The 27,143-nt window shown below is 34.9% G+C and overlaps 1 protein-coding gene across 1 annotated transcript; it reads left to right on the top strand.

Annotated features, from left to right (window-relative positions):
• Positions 1-737: 737 nt before the first annotated feature.
• VHA-A (vacuolar ATP synthase subunit A) lies at positions 738-26,284 on the top strand. Its single transcript, XM_089812634.1, has 20 exons — positions 738-989; positions 5,192-5,318; positions 5,587-5,642; positions 5,785-5,841; positions 6,153-6,264; positions 6,356-6,393; positions 6,506-6,607; positions 21,823-21,879; positions 22,018-22,089; positions 22,228-22,329; positions 22,440-22,502; positions 22,599-22,731; positions 23,298-23,404; positions 24,034-24,228; positions 24,359-24,445; positions 24,615-24,719; positions 25,019-25,116; positions 25,237-25,315; positions 25,652-25,740; positions 25,840-26,284. Exons 1-20 carry the CDS (start codon positions 912-914, stop codon positions 25,949-25,951), a joined length of 1,869 nt encoding a protein of 622 aa, XP_089668760.1. The 5' UTR covers positions 738-911; the 3' UTR covers positions 25,952-26,284.
• Positions 26,285-27,143: the final 859 nt, after the last annotated feature.

Raw genomic sequence — 27,143 nt, 5'->3', positions numbered from 1 at the left:
ATTAAAAAATTATAATAACATCTAATAAAAAAAAAAAAAAAAAACAAATTCTAGCTATTTTAGACATCACCTCTTTAGAAACCATAGCCTAATCTTCATATTTTAATTGAACTATATTTTTACAATTTTAATTACACCATTGTTTATTACGCTAAATTCTAATTAATATCATATGAGTGTGAGAGTTCATTAAGGATCTTTATTTATTTGGTTAGTTACACCATTGTTTATTAAGCTAAATTCTAATTATTATCATATGAGTGTGAGAGTTCATTAAGGATCTTTGTTTAATTTGATAGCCGCAATCAAACATAAGGTGTCTTTGTTTTATTGGCAAGGACAAATATTAAATACATAAGAAGGAGGCCATTGTGAGTCAAAATGTAAAACAACAACAACAATTGTTCACATGTTTCAGACTTCCACGCTTTTTCCTTTCCATAAAATAAAATAATAGAAATAGTTTTCATTTGAAAATAGTACCACTTGTCTAGAATCCTAAAATGATGCTGTTCTTGGCAGATGAAAACGACATTTTGAGTGTCTTTCCGTTACATATTAAAATGTCAGGTCAGCAAAATTTTAACCCATTTTGAATTATATATTAAAATGCCATGTCAGCAGCATTTTGCCAGCAAGGTGAGATAGGGCAAGGTTAAAACTAATTCATTTCCCTGACCCCGGAACCGAAAACAGTTTCCAATCCAGTTAAATCCACGCATGCCTTTATTTTCCATAGGATCACAAAATATCAGTTCTCCAAAGCCTTCAACCTTCCCATCGGATCTGGAGGACTTTATTTTATCTGCTCGACTTTTTGCAACAAATCGAATTCGATCCAGATTCGTCCTTCATTTGAACTTATTTTGGGCCCGATTTCGGGGTTTCTGTTGTAACTAAGAGCAGCCAAAATGCCTTCTGCGTTTGGAGAGAAATTGACGACATTCGAGGACTCCGAGAAGGAGAGCGAGTATGGATATGTTCGGAAGGTGCTTTTAATCTGATCCATTTTCTTCACTGTTTTTCTATGCATTGGCTTTAAAATGCTTTGATTTTTGACAAGTAAAGATTTGGGATTGAAATCGTAGTGGACAATTTGTATAGAAGCCATTGAAATATTTTTAGAGATCAAATACGATTTGAACTAGAAGGGTTTACAAGATTTTTTTCTTTTCTCTGGGGAATTGCAGTGTTAAATGAATGAATTGAAGCAAGATTCCTTGGTTCATTCAACGAATTCGCTCATCTAACGATAAGCCATAAACATCGAAGCATTAAAGAAGCTTGGAAAATATAATTGAGTAGTGAAAGCCTGAATCGGAAATTTACGACATCTCCGTTTAAATTCAAATTGGCGAATTCCGCTTGCGGTTTAACGTTTCTGTTTGGATGCTACCACTGCGGGGTACATATTCTGTCAAAGTTCTAGGAACATACTTTTGGTCTAGTCTGCTGCAGTCTCAACAGATCAGTTTTCTATCGAGTTACAGCACTGAAGTGTAGTGAGGCACAAGACATTAGTATGTGATTTGTCGTATGTCATAGTCATCAGAGATTGAGCTTGTATCTAGGTTCGTCTGTTGGTTTGCATCTGCAGATCAGTCGTTTATCCAATTCTATTATTCGATATGTGTCATTAGGATTGATATGCTACTCTGGTGTATTTCTTCTATCAAATTTGCCAGGGTTTGCTTCCTGTTGCCTATTGGATGCACTAATCAGCATTCTATCCAACTTGTAAAATTATCCACGTGTCAGAAAGATTTGAATGCTATTATCGGTTTCCCCCAGTCAAAGGCCATAGGGTAAATTCTTATGTGAAATCATCCGTTTTGGCACTTGTCTTGTGGATTTAAATATGCGTTAAATTATCTCTTCTGTCAAAGTCACAGGACATCTGGGTTCATCTGTTGGGTGATGCTACAGATAAATATTAATATCGAGTTTTAACTTGTATTATAAGGATCTGAATGCAGGTTCCTGAAAGATTTACTGCTTAAGTCATCATCTTTTTTATGATGTACCATTTAAATGATAAGATTTAATTAAGTATTAGAAGGGATGTAATACTGCTTTGTTTTCTAAGGATCAATTGAGGCTGTATTTTGCTTGTGGGATTGATGTGCATAGAGGAATATGTTTTCTGATCAGTTAATTATGATTACTGATGTTAGTAAATCATATCTATTTGCATGACCCCCACCAGAAACCAACTAGTTGTGAACTGATCAGAAAAAATAACTTTCCTAGTAGTTGTGGTTTGAATGTCAATATCAAACTTGATCGAAGTGGTTTGAATGTTTGTATACTCCAGCAGATTTGTTTCATCCATAAACTTTTCTGCCACTGCACTGGACTCAGGTTTTGAGAAGAAATGCAGTGAGGCTCTTAAACCAAACAAATAGGCCTCAATTTTTTGTCGATAGTTGCAAGCAACATATAGAGAAGCAGAATGCAGTAACATGAATCAAGGAATAATGGTTCTATTGCCGAAGGTCAATGATGGTAGTATTTTACACAAGTAAATTAAACTATGTGATATGAAACAATAATTGCGAGATTCTATTCTGTCAAAACCCTAATTCTCTGGCAGAATCTTAAAACGTTTGGGTCCATATTGAAAACAAACTTAAGACAACAGTTGGCAGGAACAGCTTTTCAGTTGTAGCTTACATCAACAGCTTCAGTTTAACATGTTGAACATCTCTGAGAAGGCTTCCTAATGGAGGGACTGCAATTCGAGAAGGATGACCAGTTCCTTCTGCAGGAATAATGGCAATGCCAGATCCTCATGGCTATGTGTTTCTTATCTCTTAGTGTCAACTTCTATCATTTATTTACTCCCAAAAAGTTTCATTATTTTCTACATATCAGTTTTAGAATCAACATAGGGTTTTTTAAGTTTTGACATTTGCCTTCAAAAGATGGGAACCATATTGATATCTCCTAAATCCCTTTTCAAACCCATCTTGGATGCTATTGCCTCTTCAAAGGCAGAATCTTCATCCTGATTTTCCTTGCTGTCTTCGGGAGAGATTACCTTCTTTCATCTAGGAGATTTTGGGTGGATGCCAGAGGTAGGGCACTGGGGTCAGCATCACATTAACTACAATTATTTTTTGTAGTTCATTCCTTAATGATTTTACGGAAACTTTTGTATTCTGGATTCATTAAGGTGTCCTTGCAGAGAATTTGTCACCCCTCTTCTCCTCCAAATTCCACAATTTGTCATATTTTCCTGGCCACCTCCATGTTTGTCAACAGTTTGACATTGTAGGTCCTCATCTACAGATAGCCCAGATACACTGCCTGCAAAGTCAACAATCAAATAAAAGACATAACTTTCATCTACCACGTGTGCTATAATTTTTTAAAAAAATGTCACATTATTGAGGCATCAGTCCTCTTTCTCCTTGAACTGTCTAGTTCATCCCTTAATGATTTTATGGAAGCTTTTTTATTCTGGATTCATTGAAGTGTCCTTGCGGAAGATTTGTCACCTCTCTTCTCCTCCAAATTCTGCAATTTGTCATATTTTCGTGGCCACTTTCATGTTTGTCAACAGTTTGACATTGTAGATCGTCATGTACAGATAGCTCAGATACCCTGCCCGCAAAATCAACAATCAAATAAAAGATCTAACTTTCATCTACCATTATTACTATATTTTTAACAAAAAATGTTTGTGTTATTGAGGCATCAGTCCTGTTTCTCCTTGAACTGTGTAGGCCATAAGAGCCAATCACAGAATATGCCACCGCTGAAGTGTCTGAATTGAATCCAAAAACTATTGCAAAATCTCCTGTTTGAAACTGTGCTTTCTACAGAGGATCTTTTCTCACATTTTTCATAACTTTGTAACTTCCCAAGCTTTAACAAGAAATTGAACGCTCATACAGGGGACCATCATTTTTACAGAGAAACTAAATTTACAATTGAATGCCATTGAAGCAATCATAGAGATAAGTTGGCATTCCTATTGCGGACGGTGCCATTACAGGCAGGACTGAGCAAATATGCTGATCAGTTGCCATTGCTTACATCATAATCAAACGTCAGCTTCTATGTGAAGTGATCTCTTTGTACAGGTTTTTTAATGTGTTTCTTTTGCGTTAGCAAATTATACTTGCATAGCCTTTCTGTAGGGATCTCCATTGGGTGACAATTACGTACACTTTAGGCAAAGTGTGATCAAGTTTAACAATTTGTCAGGGTCAATTTTTTATTACACTGACGGTGTATTGCATTGCCACAGAATGATATAATAAATCGTCCTGTTTTTAGCAGTTTTGAAGAGTTGAAGCAATGCTCAAAGCTTACTGATTCTAATGATGGTAATAGATTTCAGCCTTCCTCTTGGATGCTTTCCTACTTGAAACCAGGTGTTGGCTCGTGTCAATTCCATGCAGTATGATTTATAAGTTCCCTTTCACTACAAGGAAGTGGAAGTTATAAAGATAGTGCCAGTTTCCATCCTTCCAGTGTAACATTTGCCTCACCTCAATATTTATTCCTTTATGATATAGAAATGTATCTATTCTTTTAAGATGCCGTTCTGGTTTCTGATTAGAAATCTTGACCTTGCCTTGGTTATGCCTAGATCTTGTATAAATGGTTTTTATTGAGTCCTCTAAATGTTAGGTAAACTTGTAAAAATAACCTTAACTTGCTAAAGAGGCACGGTATGACAGTATAAAATGAGCTCAAAGTCAATCAGACCTTTTCAACTTTTGTGGACTATTATTTAAAATGTTCTTGTTGATATGATGTCAACTATCAATAGTTTGATATTAAACTATTAAAAATGAGCTCAATGTCAATTAAATCATAACAACTTCTATGGAATATTCCATCTAATATAAAATATTTATTGATGTCAATGTTGAGTCATTTATTGAAGTGAGAGCTTCTCTGGTCATCATCTAGTTTTTGTTATATGACAGTACAATTACGCAGGTTTCACTGTTTCATTATGTCAGTTCTCTTCGAAATCTGGATAATTTGGTTTGTTGGTAATGTTGGCAGATGTTGAAGAGTAGCTTAAGGTTTAAGATAGCTTATAACTATTAGAGATAAACTTGTAATGGATTTGTTTTTCACCTATGGTGGATGCAAAGCACAGGGTTTTGTGCAATCATTTTCCGAGTTGCTGATTTTCTCTTTTATTTTTGGAATACAATGATCATACCAGGTATCAGGGCCTGTTGTTGTGGCAGATGGAATGGGAGGAGCTGCTATGTATGAGCTTGTTCGGGTCGGCCATGACCATCTTATTGGTGAAATCATTCGTCTGGAGGGTGATTCAGCCACTATACAAGGTATAATCCTTTGAAAATGCTCAGTACAATTTGATTGTTCAATCCTTAACCAAAGTGGCAAAACCAACTTTCTGGATGATCTTCATCCAAAAACTGTCATTTGACTTAATAGTAGCTTTATTGGGAATGCCTGTTGTCATTCTTCTTTGTAGTTCTTAAAGTTTTGCATGCTGTGTCCTTTTTGAATAATTATGATGTTGGGAAAGTACCAATTTTCAATTGTACTGAAATTTTAGATGACTAATCGCATTAAATATTTACTCAACAGTTTATGAAGAGACCGCTGGTTTAATGGTGAATGACCCTGTCTTGCGAACACACAAGGTATTGGTTCTGCATTCTTCTATTATTAGTCCATAGCTAATGGAGCTTGGGTGCCCAAACCATGTTACTGATTCTTCTTGACAGAATTAAGCTGTAGGTTTTATATTCTTTAAATTTATGAGGATTTTGGTTTTGATTGTAGCCACTATCGGTAGAGCTTGGACCTGGAATTTTGGGTAATATTTTTGATGGCATTCAGGTTTGTTTTTTACTCATGCTCATATTCTTTCCTTTATTGTGATGTTTTTATCAGCGCACCTTCTAGTCTTGCTAGTCATTATTCAACTGTACAAATATAGAAACCAGTTTGGTGAACACATTTTTTGTGATTAATGTAAAAGAGCACAATATACCTTCTATATAGCATATTAGTGACAGTCTGCAGGCATTGTCATTTAGTTACTTTCTTAGAGCTCACAAATCATTTGGTTTTACAATACTTTTGCATTATTGGTGTGATTTGGCAAACGAATACTGCTGATGAGGGACCATTTGGTTACTGAAATGTAGAGGCCTTTGAAGGCAATTGCTGTAAAGTCTGGTGATGTATATATTCCTCGAGGAGTTTCTGTGCCAGCACTGGACAAGGACACAGCCTGGGAATTCCAGCCAAAGAAACTATGTAAGGAGGATGATTTGATGTGACTATTTTTTAAAGGATTTAGATCTTGATTTTTAGTTTTCATTAAATTTTATTGCATGCTATGTCACAGCTATTGGAGATGTCTTAACTGGAGGCGACTTGTATGCAGTAGGTTTTTTTGGTTCCCCTAAACTTTGGAATATATAGTTGTCTTTTGAACATTCATTTCTTGTTTCGTTCTCAACTACGAACTAAATTTTTTTAATAAATGACGTTGCAGACAATTCTTGAAAATAGTCTGATGGAGCACCGCATTGCTGTTCCTCCTGGAGCAATGGGCAAGATAACGTACATTGCACCACCTGGTCAATACACTATTGAGGTTTGTCTAGTTTATATCTTTTAAGTTAGTCTGAGGCAACTTTGTGACGACGTGTTCATTAGAAGGATAGTTTAGTGCAAATGTTTTGGTCCTAGAAACTCTTTATTATAAAATGCAGAGTCTTCAGGGGATCAAATGAGAATTTAAATCTGGGGAAAAAGGAGCTTGACCTTGATGACAAATGTTGTTGCTATGTTGTCTCAAGCAAGGCATGATTCCTAATTCTTTTTCAAGGTGGCTATTTTTATTGCAATTATAGCATTTCTATGTCATGTGTCTTGTAAGGTAGGTGAGTTCTTGTGTCTGAAACTATCAGTCATTACTTGTCTACTTATATTAGTTATACATAATCCATTCAGTTTAATTTGGCACTTGAAGAGTATTCCCCAATCTATTTGAGTGCCAATTTGTTGCATGACCAAGTTGAGGGAGTGTACGTTGCTTGGTCTCCAAAAAATATGTTCATACCAGCCCTCAACCAAAGCACCAACAGCCCTACAATTTATGGCATTGTTTGTGATCACATGGACCACATTCTCACTACCTACCATCTCAAAGGCCTCAATGAGAATTCTGGAAATGAACTGTGCATCTTTCACTTCCCCATGACAATCAACTGCACTAAAAAACATTGATCCTTTGGGGGACTTTGTAATCACATTAATCAATGGCCAGTTTTTTGGTATCTTTGCATCCATCAAAAACAGTAGAAACACCCAAAGTTTTCCAAGAATTTCTAATTGGTTGAAATAATCTCTCTATAGAAGTTCTCTCTCTTTTCAATTGGGTGGTGTGCATCTTTTCATACCCAGGACTTGTGTAATCAGCTGGTGCTTTATTGATGGCTGCCACCATCTCTTTCAATATGGTGATCTCACCAAGTTGAAAGGAAGGCCATTGGCATAGAGGCAATGTCCAATGACTTGATCAGTAAGCTCTCTTGCCTCCATTTTAAATGCCATGTACGATGAACCTCTTTTTAGAGTGGTAATTTCTACTTCTTCCGGTACATGTATTTTGCAAGAATGGATGTTTAAGTGGATGCAAGATTGCTAACGACTGAAAAATGCTCTTGCATCAGACACCCCTATCGAGAAGATGTTCTATGAGAGGTACTCATGAACATTTTATTGCTTGATACAAATACCTACTGTGTCTGCACTTGTCTTCCTCTTCAACTCCTCTGTCTTAAACTAGATCTTTTAACTTCTCTGGTTCTGCGTTTTTTTTCTTCTTTTGCATATTTGGTTTACCTTTATCTAATTATAGTAAGGACAACCACTTTTCTTCTGCACATTTGGTTTACCTCTACTACAAGATCTGATCTTGTCTGTAGCCAAAGTCCTTTGCTGCTTCACCTTACACCTATCACCTTTTGGTACTGTTTGGTTTTTTGATTCAATTTCTAGATCCTTTTTCATATCTAAGCCTTCCTTCGACACAATCTCTGTACAATGCTCTCCAACACAACATTTCTTCACAATGGTTAAACTTCTCACACTTTTCCCCTCTTCCTTCAAGGAAACTATGGTAAATCTTTGCCCATCCTTCTCTACTGTAGCCATGTTTCTTTTGCAGCTATAGATAGCTCCTATCATATTGCAAATGTCTACTTGATAGAACATGTCAAGTACTTATATACACCACATCACACAAGACTTCATCTCTGAAATGTTCGATGTACCAAACATTTCTCCATCACCTCTATAATTGGCCATCTTGCAATCAACTTATCCTATAAGGACAATGATGTTTTAGCATCTTCAAGCAAGTTTCTTTACCATGTCATCTAGCACCATATTCTCCTTACTTATAATGCCCATGATAACCTTATGGTAAGAGTTTAGGAAAAATCAACTCTATTGTGTCCGAGGATCACCTGCACGCAAGTTGTCATAGATGGAGGGGGATAAAAAAAGTTATGGAGGCCAAAAGTTAATGATCTAGAAAAGAGTAATATTGATTGTGCAAAAAGAATGCAATACAATCGTTATGAAATTACTAAGAGGGAATCCTTATAAAAGGATACCAGATATCCTAATGGTGAAAACTCTAAAGAATTATAAGATGCCTAAGTTTAAGCATGGAGTGTGATAGACTAATAATTAAGTAAATAATAATTAGCCACAACATGATAACAACACTTACAACACTATTTACTTAGCCACAACATGATAACAACAGTTACAACACTTACCTCCTGCTTTGCATACAGTTCTAAACTCCTCCTTTGTTTAGGTTCAACTTCCCTCTTATTTTGCTCCATTAGAACTGTGCTAAGGATAATAGATTCTCCCATCTTAGGTTCTACCATGCTCTCCTCCAATGCTCCTTCTGTTTGATCCTTCAATGCCACTAAGTTCTTCTTACCCATGCTTTTGCTTGCTTGGTTAGGACATACAAAAGTTTTGTGCCCATTTTCACCACCTTCGGGACAAGTGGCCTTGAATTTCTTGCTACCATCTCCTCTCCTTGATGTCTTTTGATTAGGTTCTTTTGTCCACTTAGGTCTAGTTTCGTCTTCACTTGTTTGCATCTCCTTGTTGTTTACACCTAGGGTAACTTTGTTGTTTTCTCTTCACCTAATCTTTTGCTTGAAAAGCATATTGATAAGCATCCTCCACTGTAATTCTTCAGTATATTCCTTTACATTCATGTCCTTTTGCTTCAAGTTCTGTAACCTCTTCAACAATTCCAATTCATAATCTCCTTGAGGTGAACTTGAAATAATGATGTTTAGTATAACATACCAAATTGAAATACTTGAACATAGTGAAATTGTAACACGGAACCATTGATCATTCAATGTTGTAACATAGTACATTCCCAATAACAACATTCAAAATTCAAATTGAAATTCAACTACCCATCTTAGCAGTAGTGTGGTTGCGTAATGGCTGAGGTTGGGGTCTTGGGCACTCCAAGTGCTTGGTGCACGAATAGGTACTTTGAGGTTTTGGGGGGGGGGTGCGAGTCCCTGGGTTTCACTTGATAATAATGAATCGAAACATGCCAAATTTGTTGTTTGCATTAACATGTCATCAAGAATTTACAAACAAATTGGCCTTCAACATGCAACTTACATTCTAGGCACACATTCTTGATTTAAAACAAAAATCTTCACTTCTGAGTCCTTTGAACCCTCAAGTATGCTGCTAAGATGATGTTACAAACAATGAACAAGGCTTCAATTTATAGAGGGCAAGAAACATGTCAACCCTAATCAATCACATATTCCAAGAACAAGAAAATGTACTACAATACATAAAGGCCATGACCCAAGTCTTAAGGATCTTGATGCCAAGTTGAAATGGTGTGCGAACCAAGGGAGATATTGGCCTAAGATATAGGAACATCGTGATACGAGCCACAAAGCTTCATTGTTCGGGAAGTTACTTCGCGAGACTAGAAAACTCAAATTTATTGTTAGAACATGAACACACAGGCCTTGACAAGAAACCGAGATATCTCAAATGCAAAGAATCCAATTAAGGTTTGAAACAAGACATAGGTGAAACATGTGTCTAGAACGATCCTTAACATTTGTAGAAGTAACTGTGCGAAAATGAAGGAACACCACTAAAAACACAAAAAATGAGGTACTTGGAAAAAATTTAGTACACATGGAAAGGAAATATTTTTTGGGTGATGTAAGATTGTCAACGACCAAAGGATGCTCCTTGATAGCAATTTAAAGAGGTTCGATTTAAAGAGACACATTCTCTTCCCTATCAAGCAAAGGTATATAAAGGGGTAAACAAACATTCCCAAGGCACCATGGGTAGAAAAGGAAAACACAAAGGAAGGCAAGGAAATGGCAATATTTGGTACAAGTATCATGTAAGCACAAATATTAGAAATAAGTGTTTGTTTATTTTTATTGTTTGGCTATCTTTATATTAAAATTATAAATATATATTAAATAAATATAGTAAACATATTATTAGATAAATGATAATTTAATATGAATTCCATAAACATATTATCCAATAATGATACGTATAATATTGGTGGTATAAAATGTTATGTATAATTGTTGTAATTAATCGTGGTAAGGAAAGTGAGGTAGTCATGATTGGGAGAATTAAGGCTGCCTTCTAATCACACCACCTCATGGTTGTGACTAGGGAATCTCCACTTAGCCAAAGGGGGACAAAGTGATTCCTTTGGGCTTAGGTAGGATAGGCTTTTAGGGCACCTTATTATGAACCTTCCTCATATTCCCTCATTAGATTCAAGTTAGGAATGGCAAAATGAAGGAGAACGATAATAGAACCCTATAATAGGTAGCTCGCCTCATATGTACGGCAAGGGCCACATGAGTCCAAGGGGGAACAATTTATTTGCTCTTGGGCCTAGAGCAGGAGGTTTTCGGGGCACCTCATCAAGTCATCCTATCTTGTCAACTCTATGGTTTGATTATCCTCAAGTGAGCTCCAATATCTATCAAATCGATTTACTAATTATGACATTATATGACCCTTAAATGTATTGTGGGATGACATAACTAAAGAAACCCTACATGACAACAAACCTTGACGCTAAGTTTGGTGTAATTATGATTTTAGGGGAGAATTCTAGGGCAATACACACTCTATCATCTTGATGATGGACCATGGAGTGTGATCCAAAGCATCGATGCAAAAAACACTCACAATCAAATCCAAAACTAGCGCACTGAAAGCTAAATTGTCTAATAGTAAAATTTAATATAGAGCCTAGTGTGGATGATAGTGCGTTTCCCAAATGGCAATGGATTTCCAAGCTGATTTATAGTTTTGAATGCATACATACACACAAATATATGTATGTATACACACACACATATATATTTGTGTATATACATATATACTTCTCTCACACCTTTATTGTTACCCTAATTGACAACTGAGGATCGAGTCCTATTTCTTGGGAAAGTAATAGGCAAGCTACAGCAAAATGTTGTGTGACAAGTGGAACAATTTGTGAAGCAATTCGCCTATATTGTTTACTTGAAAAAGCATTAGGAGTACCTTAAAAATGACTCACAATTTCTATTGTGATAATCAAAGTATTTTCAAAGCTTGTTTTGTAATTGAGTGTTATTTGAACACACCAAACACATTGAAGTCGATGGACACTTGATACAAGAACATGTCAAACAAAATGAACAAGCAATATTTGTAGACAATGATGGAATATGCCGACATTGATTAAGAGTAGGAATAATAGTATTTTAGGAGATTTCCACACAACTGTGTCTAGATGGGGATCGATTGGCTTCGTCTATTGGTCAAATTTGAGACTTCATACTAGTGATTCAGCAATGTATTATAATTCATGTCGATCAGTTGAAGATTTATGCCTTTGAATTTGATCACCATAGGCCCTTTTTTGGGAAATGTGGTCAAGATCTGCATTTTATCTTTGATAATCTTAAAATCCGTGGCTTCATTTTTATGCTTATATTCTAAATGAAAATAGAACCAAGATGCATTTTAAGAGTAGGAAACTAATTCTTATAAGGTACAATGACAATCAAGAGGCATATAGACTGATTGATGTTGTTATTGATTGCTTGTCTTCCAACATAGATGTCAATGATTGATGAAGAAGCTAGGCCTTTTCACCAGTTCAAGATTACCAAAGATGAGTTTGTTGAGGCTAAGAATTTAAGTTTTCAGTATTAGGTAGCTCCACCAAAAGTTGAGAGGGTGTGTAAAGTCTTTAAGGCCAATAATAGCAGATTCCATTGATGATAATGTTGAAGATACTAATTTGGATGAATAGGATCTAAGAAGGGACTAAAGTGTTGTGACAACACTAGTGGAAATGAACGAGCAAGTGAAATGATCAATGGATGACCATCAAGAGACGAGAACAAAGAACACAATTAACTTTGCTCAAATGGCCAATGTTCAGGTAGTTTATGAGCCACATGTATTTTGAGAGACCAAAGGAAAACTTATGGTAAGAGGCCATTGTAATGGAATAAGACAGTCTTATGAAAAGTAAAACTTAGGATCTCATAAATTTAACTTGAGAAGAAAAACATAGGCTACAAATGGATCCTAAGTACAAGGCAGATGGTACATTAGGCAAGTGATATCGGTAGACTGCAAAAGGATTCTCACAAAGAGAGAGGTCACTAACTGTCAAGAAACCTTTGCTCCTAGAGAAAAGATGCATCATCTGATTAGTCCTAGCCATGGCAACTTAGTTTGGCTTGGGGGTCTATCAAATGGACGGGAAGAGTGACTTTCTCAATGGAAATTTGGAAGAGTAATTGCACAAGTCTCAACCATGGGCTTTCCATGAGGACCATTTTTTTTGCTGCTTTAGGAAAAGTTATATATGACTTGAAGTAGGCACCCAGGAAATGGTACATTAAAATTGATAGGCATTTTGTTGAACAACAATTCTAGGATGTCCTTTAGATTCTATTCTATAGATTAAATCCATAACTAACCATCTCATTCTATAGTTAACGTATGTAAAGTGATATTAGTTTTGTAGGAGGCACATGCAACTGTAGAGATCAAATCTAGTATTATTAAAGCTTTTGACATGATTGCAGCAAAGAGGGTGTTGAAACATGCGAAAGAGAAACTTAATTTGACATTATACACGGTAGAAACAAGGACACTAGGCTGTGTCTGTGTTTGTGGATTTAAATCAAGTTGGTTCTTTGGATGATAGAAAGTTTCAGCCTCAGTATGGATGCATTCAGTTGGACTAGTAAGAAACAGGAGTAGCTCTTTCCTCATTTGAAATTGAATATTCTGAAGCATTTAAAGCAGTGCGAGACAGTTTTTCTTAGGACGCTTTCTGTTCTGAAGATGTCACTATTTGAGCCTTTAATGTGACAATTAAAGGGTGTTCAAACTTGTCAAGGGTCCAATCTTCTTCAAGAATACTGAATGTATGGAATTACATTGTCACTTCATTAGACAACTTGTGAAAGATGGATATATTGTTTTTTATTGTCCAATACTAATAGAGGAGCAAACTGCAAACATTGTTACCAAATCTATCCTGATGAAATCAATTTTGGGATAAGCTTGGTAAATCGAAGTGATTAGTGTTTAGTAACGATCAATAGGTCTATTGTAATCTTATACAACGATGCTTTTGCTTCTTAATTCATTAAGTTGAATGAATGTCTTGGTAACCTTTTGTGTTGTATTTTTTCTTGATATGAAATTCTTTTTGGTATACATGTTATCCCTTTGTGGCTCATTTTGCCACTCAGGGCCATAAAAATGAAAGCATGGAAAACTAAAGTTTTAGTATATGGTTGATTGTAGAGCATTTATCTTTTAGTATGTTTCATATTCTGAATGTTTTTTTGACAATTCAATTTTAAACACTGCAAAGTGTTTTTATTTTATTTTATACTCTAATGAGGGTTTAGTCAAAAACACAGGGTTGCCCCTGAAGGCTGTGCTCTAAAGACTATTAACATTATTCAAAGGATTCCGTAGGTGGATTCTTCTCTAAGGGACTAATGTTTTTATTATTATCGGTAAACGGCTGAAGCCTAGATTAATTATTATTATTTGTTGGAATTAATTATTATTATATATTAAGCGAAGGTAGATTTGAACCCAAGACCTCCCACATGAGAGGCTCGCAAGTTATCGTTGCGTTGTAGGCTTTTGCCTGGTTTGGGGACTAATGTTTCCATAAGACCTCCCTTCAATTAATTTGCATGAGCAATATATTTTAGAACTCTAAAGTTTCAATCAGAATAATATTAAAATGGAATTTTGAAATATAATTTCTTATTTTTTAGTTGATTGAAAGCAATTTTTCTCAGGATATGTTCAAAAAAGATGTAAAGATAACACGGAATTATTACAATGTCAGAAAATTAATAACTTTGTACCCATTTTGACACGACTCGTTATTATTAGTTTGCCAACACATTAACTGGGGCCCTTCCCAAGGATATAAGGGTATAGATGGAGCCAAAGAAATAGCATGGATCCTGTTAGTGTCAGTTTGCTCGGTAGGTAGAACCAATTTTGTATTTTACTATGTTACAAAATTATGGCCATAAGTTAATCTATCAAATCAAATAATAAAATATTGTTCTAAATATTAAAATAATTTTATATTAATTATTAATATTAACTTTGTAAATGATTTTAAAATTTAGAGGAAAGAAAAATAATAATATTTTTAAAATTATTTATTAGTATTGTAATTAATTTATTTGTTGTTTTCTTTTATCATCTAATATTATTATTAAGTGGTTTATCTTATTAATCTATGGACCGAGTCTATGTATTTTTCCTAAGTCTTATAACTATTAACATTAAAACATAATAAAACTATTAGATACAAATATACAATTACTATATATCACATTTTATAATCCTCACATTACTCAATATATATCGGATTTAAAAATAAAAATATAATGAATATCTAATATTTATGTATTACATTTATTTTTTTGGAAAATTTTATTTTGGTAAAACAGAAATATTTATGTTGCCAATGAATGTTATTGTTAAAACTGTAAAACATAAAGACAACTAAATTTACTATCCATTTTTAATTAAATTTTCCAGTTAAATTACTATATAATAATTATATTTTTAAAGATTAAGATATTATTATTTATTAATGTTATGTCAAATCATATAAATCTGTTTAAAAAATAAAAATTTAAGTATTTGATATATTGTATTTAAAACTAAAAGATATTAGGTTCTTCTATTTTAGTTTAAACTATGTACAATTTTTTATAATCAACATTTTAGATCATACTACATATTTCATAATTTTTGTCCTTTATCACTACAATAATGTAATATGTTAAACATGATAGATTAGAAATAAAATTAAATATTATTAAAAATGACATCAAAATTTTAAAATAATTATTTAAATATATTCACTATAAACAAAATAATATTTTATCTATTTAATATTTTCTTATATTTTATAATGTTACATGTGTGAAGCTTTATAGATACATTTGTCGGAAACTACAATTGGAACAATCAGTATAGAGTGCCATATTTGTTAATTGACGAAGAGGATTTGAAAAGAAAGACAACTAGATGAACTAGTGAAGTTGAGTGAAGAGGTGTTAGTATGTTGGAATTACAATGGGCACTTGATTAGTTAGTCTTTGACAAGATGATGTATTGTTTAAACATTATGTGAAGTGGAGAAGACAGTTGAGTTGATGGTTAGAAGAGAAGACGAGCAATTGATTAAATCCCTAGGCCTAACCGAGTGACAATTTTATAAGGCTAATGAAGCAGAAGATTAAGGAACTTAAAGAGACAGCAGAGTAAAAAGTATTAGCCGAGTGATAGTTATGGCCGAGCAAGTTGAAGAAGGTAAAATGTAGTAATGATGGAGCAAGCTAGTGGAAGTCGAGTGAGATAGAAGAGTAGAGACCGAGCTACACAACGTTGATCAAGTAGAAGAACACATTGGCGACTGAGTGTCAGCAAAATAATAGTTTGTGAAAGAATCGAGTTTGAGGCTGACATAGTTGAATTTATCGGATTAGTCAAAATGCGTGGATGATAAGGATTGATGAGTTGGTATATTTAACATACGAATTGAGTTTGTTATGCAATCATAGAAGTATCAAGGAAGGAGTAGGACAATGATGGATAGATTTGATGAATCTAATAAAAAACTCAAAGATCTACGATGATGTTTAAGCAAAAAAAGATGAAGGCTATCTATTTAAGGAGGCATAAGAGATGTTTTCTAAGGTTGATTCATTGTTGATTGGCAATTTTATGATGAACCTGTGAAGAACAGAGTAGTAGAGGAAGAGTGAGAAGATTGGTGAAGTGTGATTGCTTGAAGGGTAGCCAAGCAGATCAAAGATGAAGATGTTAATGGAGTCCAGTGAATGGACCAACAAATGGACGAATGGAGATATGAATTTTCAAAGTGATTTGTATCCTTACAGATCAAACCTATAATGCCCCGATCGAAGATCCTTGGAACAAGGATAAATAAAAGTCAATATATATACATTTTAAAGCATGGAATTAAACAACATCAACATGCAACCGATCATAAGATCGCAACGGAAGACTTAACCAACCAATCTAGCAACCAACGAATCTCCAAGTGACACTAAAACCAAAAATGACAAAGCTACAGAGGCCACAAAACACATTCGTATTCGAAAGATCCCGAATTCGAAAAGTCTAACACTAGAGTTCGAGAACTTTGTAAAGGGTAGCTAAACCACCTTTAAAAAAATTCCGATCAAGTCAAAAAGTGCATGCTGGTTGCCCGAGTAGGTCTACTCACAGACCTAGGCTCACAGACCTAGGCGACACTTTATACTATAGCCAAGTCATATTTCTCACTATAGCCAAGCAATATTTTAATACAGCTAGGTGATACTTGTCTAGTATCGTACGACATTTCTCATAACTACTGGGCAATACTTTCAGGGACCGTGGGATAGAGTTTATAGACGTGCAATACTATTCCAGTATCGTATGATATAACTTATAACTGTCATGTGATACTTTCTAGTATCGTACGACATATCTCCCTAAGGCGTGCAATTCTTTTTTAACATTGCCCAATGTTGAAACACCGTCACTCAAGAATGCAAGGAAACATTCCGACGAACATTTAGAGGGAATGAAAAGAGTTAGAACCTCTACATCGGGAGTACTAGACCCACAAAACCAAGGCTTGGAAACTCGAACGCAAGAATAACACGACACCATACAACATGAAGGAAAAACCATCTAACCATCTAATCCATAACGACATATGAAGGGACATGCAGAAAGCAACATTGCAATGTACACACATGGTTCATAAACCAACATCATATGAAGAAAACATAAACAACTAAACTCGTGCTTGGTTTCTCCCAACCGTAATAGCATCATGACACCTCGGGGGCCCTAGCCATCTTTTGAGCGTAGCATCCCAAACTGCCAACTAGATAGTTGGAGCTGTCTTACGAGGGTGTTAGTACTACAACGTAATAACATCATAAGAACAAGAAGATCTAACATGCTAATCCAACAAAGCATAGATACTCCAACTAATAGTGAATCACATCATCTAACCATATGCTAAAACATCATAATAAAGGAATGCATCAATGAAACTAACATCATCTAAACATGATATCCAAGCATTTCAATTAAAGCATAAATCACAAGGAAACATACTCTGGAATCCCGAATATACCAAGTGAAACATCAAGCATCGGTCTCAATTGGAAATAGAGTGTCTTTGTACACCGGTCCCTAGTAGTGGTATAGGTAGCTACGCCTCCCAACCACGTGGAAACCGTAGGCCCACTCTCGCAGTGTTGATGGAGATAATGATCCAACCACAAACACACACAAAACAACCGTCCATGGCTAACACTCATGCTAGACAGTAAAGAGGACTAAAACCAAGATCATGAGACAATGCAAGTACAATAGGTCCTAGTTAGACACTCTATCAGTCAACTATGTAGGGACTTGGTGGAGGGTAAGTTGCTTGGCATCAAGGAGCCCAACTAGTATCGTGCGACATCAACTCCCCGGGGAGGCTCACGTACTGTGTCCTTGGATCAACTCTGGGTGCTCACACTTTTAAGTGTCCTCAAATCAACTCCAAGTGCTCACTATTTAATTATCTTAGATTTATTATCTAGTAATTTATTTAATTATCACTTATTTAGAAACTTCTTCACGCCAAATTGGGAAATAGTCACCAAGGTTGTGAGAGAAGCCCCTCCACAGTGCTACCCTACATACCCATGCTCATCACACGATGAGTGCTCGTAGGCAATGCATATTCCCAACCCAACCCCAATGAACATAACTCCACCGATAACAACTAGGAGATCGGGCCTTCCAAGCACCCGACAAATGCACACGCATGTGTTCGTGTGTGGGTGCACCAACTACATGAAGATCATAAAAACAAGGGTTAGATGAGAACACAAGCAAAATAATAGTCAACCAAATACAAGCTTGGGAGTACTGATGCGACACACAACCCAATGCAACATAAAAGTGCAATAGTGGTCGAATTGACATCTTGCGGATAATCCAAATCCATGACCAACACCATGCCAAGAAAACTAGAGAAAACTGGATGGCACAAATCGAGGCAAAAACCTAAAAAACCTAATGTTGATAAAAATCAACGAAAACAAAACCCATTCGACCCATGGGTGAATGAGTGACAAAAATCCAATAAAAATTGGGTTCGAACATTGTATGCAAAAACTACCAGCATAACGGTGCGAAACCCCAAACCTCCATCTCGAAAATCAGGGAAATGCTCATACTCGACCAACCGGATCGAGCTAGCAATCAGGGGGAACACTAGTTTTCAACCTCCTAACATACAACTACCAAAAACAGAAGCAGAAACAGAGCTGAAATAGGAAGACAGGAGAGCCCTACTTGACAGCCAAAAGGGCAAACACGGGAATTTGAATAGTAAAATAAAAATCTTGCAGAAGTTGAAGTTGCCGAAAACCACGACAATCTAAGGTCTCCCCAAGCTGGATCCAACGAGATCGATCTCTTGACGATCCCACACTTGTAGCTCCTAGAGCTAACAAAAACACAATCCTATAGAAGAGGATTTGGAAATTTGCTCTCAATTTTCTTATTTCAGAAAGCGAGAAGTGAGAAATAAAATTCCTTTTTGGATACTTATTCACTTTTTGAGTGAATAATGTATTAGGGTAAATAACTAGGTCACCTAGTTAAACCTTAAATCAACCCAAATGAAAATAGGCTATTCCAAGTAATTGGAATTCATCTACGACAAAGCTGTCAGGGATTGAATAAAATAAGATAAAGTCCAAAACTCCTCTAAACCAAAATCACAGAATTCCTTAATAACATTCGCGACAAATGCAAACCTCTAAATGCACAAACACACTCACAAGTCTAATCACATTATTAAAATGAGTCCGAATTTATTAAATCACCGGAGGGTTTGATTTAAACAATTAAATAGGATACGTTGACCATATAGGGACGACATTGTTTAAATATGAACAACTGAATCACTAGTTCCATGTGCCACTGCCAGGGACATAAATCCTTCACACTAAACCACACGATCAAGTGCAATTGCTTATAATAACATAGCCGAAGCAATAAATGCATTAAATGATTTAACCATTTATTTAATTATATTGAAATAATCCATTTACATCACTCACTTTCGCACAAAATATCACAGAGCAAGAATGAAGTAAATAACCATAGCATCAAATCCAACATAAAAATGTAATCAAAAGATATGTCCAAATACCGGATAACTAGATATCATCATAAAACATACTGTCATCTCAAAAAGACATAATCATGCATAAATGATCAATTGAGCAGCATAGTAATCTAACATCTATGATACTGAAAATCAAAGTATAACACCTGACCATTAGATCATCTCAAATGTAAAAATAACATGAGTAACAAGTATCTCTCGAATCAAAATATAACAAGGTACAGAGTGCAAACACGAGAGGTACTAGAAAACCTGCTATTGCTTTCTAACCATTCTGGCAGTGAAAATCCTTTAATCAAGGTTGACCTAATAGTCATTTTGTAAATCTGTTAATCAAAGTGACATTTTAATGGAATGATCAAAAGTCGTCTAACGAAGATACTTCTAACAGGGTGATTAAATCCTTTAATAGGGTCACACCTAACAGTGTGTTTTGTAACCTTTAACAGGGTTGGCTCTTAACCGAGCTCACTTCAAAAGAGTGAAAAGTGGTAGCATGTTGGTGTTTTTTCCCAAAGTGGGTTTTCACGTTAAATCTTGGTGTTAAACATGTGCAGATGTTATGTGTGATGCATGTTATTTATTGTTGTTTATTTACTAATAGTCGGCATATACTAAACAAAAAACTAAGTGATGAATGAATATGCTAAGTTGTTGATGAGATGCTATTTGGACCTTGTGGTTTTTATGAATTTGTATAATGTGTTTGTAGTTAGTAAAAGTTGAATTGGTACATTTGGACCTGAGGATAACTGATTCATGTCCCCCTTAGATATTCTGAATATTCTAACAACATTTATAAAAAGTTTTTTTTTAAAAGAAAAAAATACATTCAAATATAGACTTAAAATATATTTTGTGCGCAATTTTATCATTTCATTTGATATATCTTATTTGGTCACAATCTAATCTAGTTATAAACATATAATGGGGATTTGCAAATAGGTAGAGTAGGAAAAATAAAAATAAATCATTATATATTAAATTAAATCAATTTTTTTTAAAGAAATATTAAAAATAAGTTTAATTTGAAATAGATATTTCAACAAAAAATAAATTATGAATTTAGTTTTATAGAAAATTTTATAATATTAATTTTTTATTGAAATTTAACTGTACAACACTACTTGTTAATATATGTTTACTCCACAAAATTATAAAATGAATGTTAAAATAAGGTAAATTCACTATAAATCTGGTTCGATTTTTATTCGATATCTAAAAAAATAAAATATAAAAGATGTATGTATGAAATTTAAAAAAATACACTTTTATGAATCTATTTCAAAAAAAAAACATCAGAACATAGATATTTAAAATGTAAACTACTTACATTCCTCGTGAATGGAACAGAGCTGCTTATTGTTTTGCCAAATGGGTTTCTGTTCATGCTCCGGGCTGGTATATTATGGATAGGAGGCAGCTCCCCCTTGATCTGTTACAAGAATTTGATTAACTTGTTGATCAGGACAGAGCTCGTTGTTGTAACCTTTCTGCTTTTATAATTTTTTACTCCTTTTTCCAAAAAAAAGTAATCAATAATATAAATATAGTTTTAATGTATGCTATATTATTTTTATAATATAAAATACACAATATAAAGCATAGTTCAATTATTTATATAATACAATTATTTATATAATCTACATTAGAATAATCATTATTTAGTTGTTATCATAGACATTCTGAATTGAACGCTTGTATTAGCTCATAATTAACTGTCTAATACAAAGATACTTAAAAAATAAAATAAAATATTTTTAAATTCTAAAGGCAGGGACTGGAGCTCCCCAAGAGCTCTCATATAGTCATTTAATACAAGTTATTGTTTATTTCATCTATTTGTAAATTCTTTTTCAGAATCACGTGCATATATTTTGCTTTTCTTCTTTGTATTCTGTATTGTGCTTATGGGCTTGGTTTTTAAAGAGCTGATTATGCTGATGTATTTTACATTTTACACATTGGTGCAGGATACCGTGCTGGAGTTAGAATTTCAAGGAGTTAAGAAGCATCTTACAATGCTCCAGGTACCTTCAAATCATTTTTCTCTTTGATATGTTAAAGATTTGGAAATGTTCCTTGATATTCTCTAATTTTAAAATATTTTTTCTGAAATTCCATTTTAATGTGTTGGGTTTAATGAAATGCATATTTTATTTTGTCAGACCTGGCCTGTGCGTAAACCAAGGCCTGTCTCTGCTAAGCTTGCAGCTGATACACCCCTCCTGACCGGACAGGTATGATAAGTGGTTCACATTTAAGTCATGTTATGTTGATTATGTATTGTTGTTCTGGAGATAGACTTTTTTTTACACAAGAATATTGGAAGTTATGCTGGCCATGTATTGTTAACCAATTACTTGTTCTAATGGCAGCGAGTTCTTGATGCTCTATTTCCATCAGTGCTTGGAGGAACATGTGCCATACCTGGTGCATTTGGTTGTGGTAAAACTGTTATTAGCCAAGCACTGTCGAAGGTATATAAAAATAATGCTTTGAGCACTGTCAAATGATAATTGCCATTCTGCCAGATTTTTTGTAAAGCTCAAATATTACTTGTTTTATTGAGTTTTATTCATCTTTGCAGTATTCGAACTCTGACACTGTTGTCTATGTTGGTTGTGGTGAGAGAGGAAACGAGATGGCTGAGGTACGCAGGTTTTCCTTTGAGAAATAAACAATGACTATGATACAAAAAGTTACTTTCTATCAATAGATCTGACTGCTGTCTGCTGCTATATTCTAGGTCCTGATGGATTTTCCTCAACTGACAATGACCTTGCCTGATGGACGTGAAGAATCTGTGATGAAAAGAACTACTCTTGTTGCAAATACCTCAAACATGCCAGTGGCCGCTCGAGAGGCCTCAATTTATACAGGTAATTATGCACTTCTGCAGGCTTATATATGCCATATCCATGCAGTAGACACAGATTTGGACATGATATGGTCAATACTCCCGCAGTTTCTGGGTGTCTGATACAGGAATCTCTGGCTTTGGATAGGAGTTAAATGTATCCAGCCTACAGGAACACTAAAGACAGAGACCTTAGAGATCTCTTTACTACTATTACCAATTTTGAATTTTTTTTATTGTCATATGGGTTTTTAATTCAACATGTTTTTTTTATAACTTATTTCACTTTTTATCCTTCCCATTATAATTATGCCTTCACAGCTATCCACACTCTATATTTCAGAACTCTGCTATTACTCTTCTTCATGCCATTTACTCTATATATGTCCATCTAACTGAGGATTGATTAACTTATGCTTTGAAATATTATTTCTTAAAACTGTAGCCTTGGGGCTACGTTAGAAGCTAACAATTGATCTCCATGTTATATCTCCCTTATTTATTTATGTTTCCTGACAAAAAATGTCATTATGCAATTATTTGGACTACTTATATTTTTCTTTGACATGCTGTATCAAATATTCGTAGGTATCACTCTGGCTGAATACTTCCGTGACATGGGATACAATGTCAGTATGATGGCAGACTCCACTTCTCGCTGGGCAGAAGCTCTTCGAGAAATATCAGGACGTCTGGTGAGTACCCTCACATATTCTCTTCTTGGGCTTACAATATTGTGGGGAAGTAATTGCTGCTACCATGTTTTGTGGCCTGTAACAATGAAAGATCCTTTCAAGAGGATTACATTGCGAAGCATAGTCATATGTTGGCTGGTTAGGAGTAGACAAACTTGTCGGTAGTTTACAACAGTCGCCATGTAAAACTGAAAACTCTATATTAACTGAGGTAGCATGTTTGAGATTTTGGCAATAAGGATGACATTGTGGGGTGTAAGTGACAAATTGGCTTTTATTTAATTTACTGATGAAATCATTAAAGCTCCGCTATTTGCTTTCGAGGAACTTTCATTCCAACCACCTCAGCTATTCTACTGCGCATTCTTATCACCATATTAAAAGTGATGCTGACTAGTTATGTCTAAATTACTGATAAAATTATTGGAACACACCAATTTCTGTTGAAAAACTTGATTACTATCAGCTCAGCATTTTTGCTGTGTATGTTTATCACCATATACCAAGCAATGTTAGGAAAACATATTCTGTTCATTAATTTTCCTTTTTAGATGAATGCTTGCAGTTGCATGTTCATGTTATTCAATTGTTCCTTTATGATTTCATGTGATAGAATCAACCATTTGCAGGCTGAAATGCCAGCAGATAGTGGATATCCAGCATACCTGGGTGCACGATTGGCTTCTTTCTATGAACGAGCTGGTAAAGTTAAATGCTTGGGAAGCCCAGACCGCACAGGCAGTGTAACAATAGTTGGAGCCGTTTCTCCTCCTGGTGGAGACTTCTCTGATCCAGTGACTGCAGCAACGCTTGGCATTGTTCAGGTTGGTCTGGCACTTTATTTTTACATTGTGAATGTCAAATTAATATGCTTTCTGCATTACGTGCTTTTTAGTGATAATTAAATTATTAATTAATGGATATATAGGTCTTACATGTCTACTGTTAAAACAGGTTTTCTGGGGTCTTGACAAGAAACTTGCTCAACGCAAGCATTTTCCATCTGTCAACTGGCTTATATCCTATTCAAAATACACAAAGGTGAAGTAATATTCCTCCTTGTTTTTATGGTAATTATGTCATCTGAAACATTTGCAGCTTAAATCTTCTCACTTTTTATGCGTTCTATCCTCAAGTTTCACAATTTCAATCTCAATGCGTTTTCCCCCTGCATTTATGTTTCCAAAATTTCTGTGTGGTTTCTCTGCAGGCATTAGAGTCTTTCTATGAGCAGTTCGACCCAGATTTCATTTCTATCAGAACCAAAGCTCGTGAAGTCCTGCAGCGAGAGGATGATTTGAATGAAATTGTTCAAGTAAGTTAATTAAATATATTAGTTAATCGTATGGAAAATATCATTCCACTCATGGATACTTGTAGCACGTTTAGTTGTTGTTTGTGACTCGTTAATGCTCTCTGTCTTTACCTTATTTCATCATTGTGATTGTTTCATTTACATGATTATGGCAAGTATTCTTATTGCTACTCTGTTATAGAAGATTTTATATTGTCATTGCTTTATTTTTGCAAAGTTTACATTGAAGTTTGTAAAGAAATGTCCAAACTTAATATATTTCCTGCAAAGATTGAATCTAATCTGGTAAATTGGTATAGCTTGTTGGCAAAGATGCTTTAGCAGAAACTGATAAAATTATCCTGGAGACTGCAAAACTTTTGAGGGAAGACTATCTTGCACAAAATGCATTTACTCCGTAAGTTGTGACTGATTTATTTTTCCCTAGGTATACAATTTTATTCTTCAGTTAGATTAGTGTTTGATAGTTTTCCGATGTATAATATTTTGACCATTTTGGTTTTGAGTTTGCATACAGGTATGATAAATTCTGCCCATTTTATAAGTCTGTATGGATGATGCGAAACATTATTCATTTCAATACATTAGCTAATCAGGTAAGTTTCAAGTCCTTTTTTGTATTTCTGTCAATGATAGATAAACACCCACCTTGTTTGAATAATTGATAGACCTTGAGTTTTACTGGACTTTTCAATGGGCCCAGCATTTCAAAACGCTATGAAATTGTGCCTTTATTGGGAATAATTTGTTCCTTTTGCTATCTTATATATGGCCGAATAATTAGAGTTCGTCAGTGTGTTTGGGTTTGAGCCCATACCGTTATGTGGCAGTGTTATAAAAAATTGGAATGGCTAAACAATGTTGAATGTAGTGTGCGCTGCTTTTGTAGCATGTCATTGGTTAATTTTTCTTATTATTTTTTACCATTGCAGGCTGTAGAGAAAGGGGCTGGATCAGAAGGGCAGAAGATTACCTATAATTCAATAAAACAACGATTAGGCGACCTTATTTATAGACTAGTGTATGTATATGTTGTGTATAATTCAATAAAACACATCTATTTATGTTGTGTATCTGTTGCCAAGGGAGTGTATGCTAATAAAATTGCCCAAATTTACAGGTCTCAGAAGTTTGAAGATCCTGCTGAAGGAGAACCTGCCTTAGTAGCCAAATTCAGTAAATTATATGAGGACTTGACAACTAGCTTCCGTAACCTTGATGAATATCATTGATTGTACGGCTACTGCATGTTGCTTTTTTGTTGCATAGCCATTTGCTATGCAATTTATTCAACTGGAGCAGCTTAAGCTTTTGTATGGCTGGAATTATTGTAATTATCTTTCTTTTATTTTTCGAGGCTGGAACAAATTATTGATAGGCTGCAAGTAGGCAAAATAGTGATTATTTTTCCTGGGGAAGTCATGTTTTAACTTGCAATTTCTATCAATTTTCTAGAGTATACATTGTGCGTCTATGCATATGTTGCATAGATGAAAAATAAGTCGCATTTCATGATGTATTATTGCTCTTTGAAATCAGTTATATATTAGACCATAATTTAAGGATACGTTTCTGAGATGGAAGATTTATTGCAATTGGTTTAGTTTGCAATCTCAGTCAGTTTAGGTGACTAGCAGATTCTCTAGTATCCATGGCAGAGTTATCTTAATACATGCAATTCAGTTTTGCTTTTTATTGAATTAGAGGATGTGCAATTATTCTGGAACACTCATTAATCTTCAACTTAGGCAATTTTAAACGCATTTCATTGCATTCCATGCTTTGGATTTGGCAGCTGCTAATGATGGTTAATAGGAAAATGTATGCTGAGATTGTAGCTAATCTGGACAGACTATTTTGGTCTTGGAGAGATTGAAGAATACTACGATAGCATGCTTGGATATATGAAGACAGTTGCTAGAGAGAGGGATCACACAATATCATTTTGTGAGGGATAAGATAAACACTAAATAATAAATGTTGGCATATGTAGTCAATCCAAAATGGTACAGTGTTGCTTGGGAGATAGATAGATAGATAGATAAAATTTTAACGTCTACGAGGCTAAAAATAGCTTATGGGACAGCAAAACAACTCAAGCAGACTTAAGTAACAATGTTCGTTGCTTGTATAGGATGATGATGAGTCCACCCAATTGCTCATTGTACTCTTCGTTGAATAGGTTATGCTAAGAACTGTCACACATAGTGTCCGCAAATTTATCTCTACTACTCTTGTAGGCTTCACATTTTAAAATAAAGTGCTGTTCAATTTCCACTTTCTCAGAATTGCAGAATCTGCAAATTCTTTCTTCCCAAGCCTCCTTTGGCCTCTTCCAACGTCCGGTCACACAACGAAGTTGGTGAGAGTTGGTTCTCAGCTGAGCAATAAAAATTTTAGCCCTCCAAGAAATGTTGGCTCATA

Source organism: Cupressus sempervirens, chromosome 2 (genome assembly GCF_028749045.1).
Source record: "Cupressus sempervirens isolate cs-2001-9-10 chromosome 2, ASM2874904v1, whole genome shotgun sequence".
Taxonomy (NCBI): Eukaryota; Viridiplantae; Streptophyta; class Pinopsida; order Cupressales; family Cupressaceae; genus Cupressus; species Cupressus sempervirens.
This window is presented reverse-complemented; position numbering and strand designations above follow the sequence as displayed.

Excerpts from the sequence above, each read along its gene's own strand:
- VHA-A (XM_089812634.1), top strand. The coding sequence starts at position 912 with ATGCCTTCTGCGTTTGGAGAGAAATTGACGACATTCGAGGACTCCGAG. Across the intron at positions 22,090-22,227 it reads CACCCCTCCTGACCGGACAG|CGAGTTCTTGATGCTCTATT; the intron begins GTATGATAAGTG and ends TTCTAATGGCAG. Across the intron at positions 24,229-24,358 it reads CAACGCTTGGCATTGTTCAG|GTTTTCTGGGGTCTTGACAA; the intron begins GTTGGTCTGGCA and ends CTGTTAAAACAG.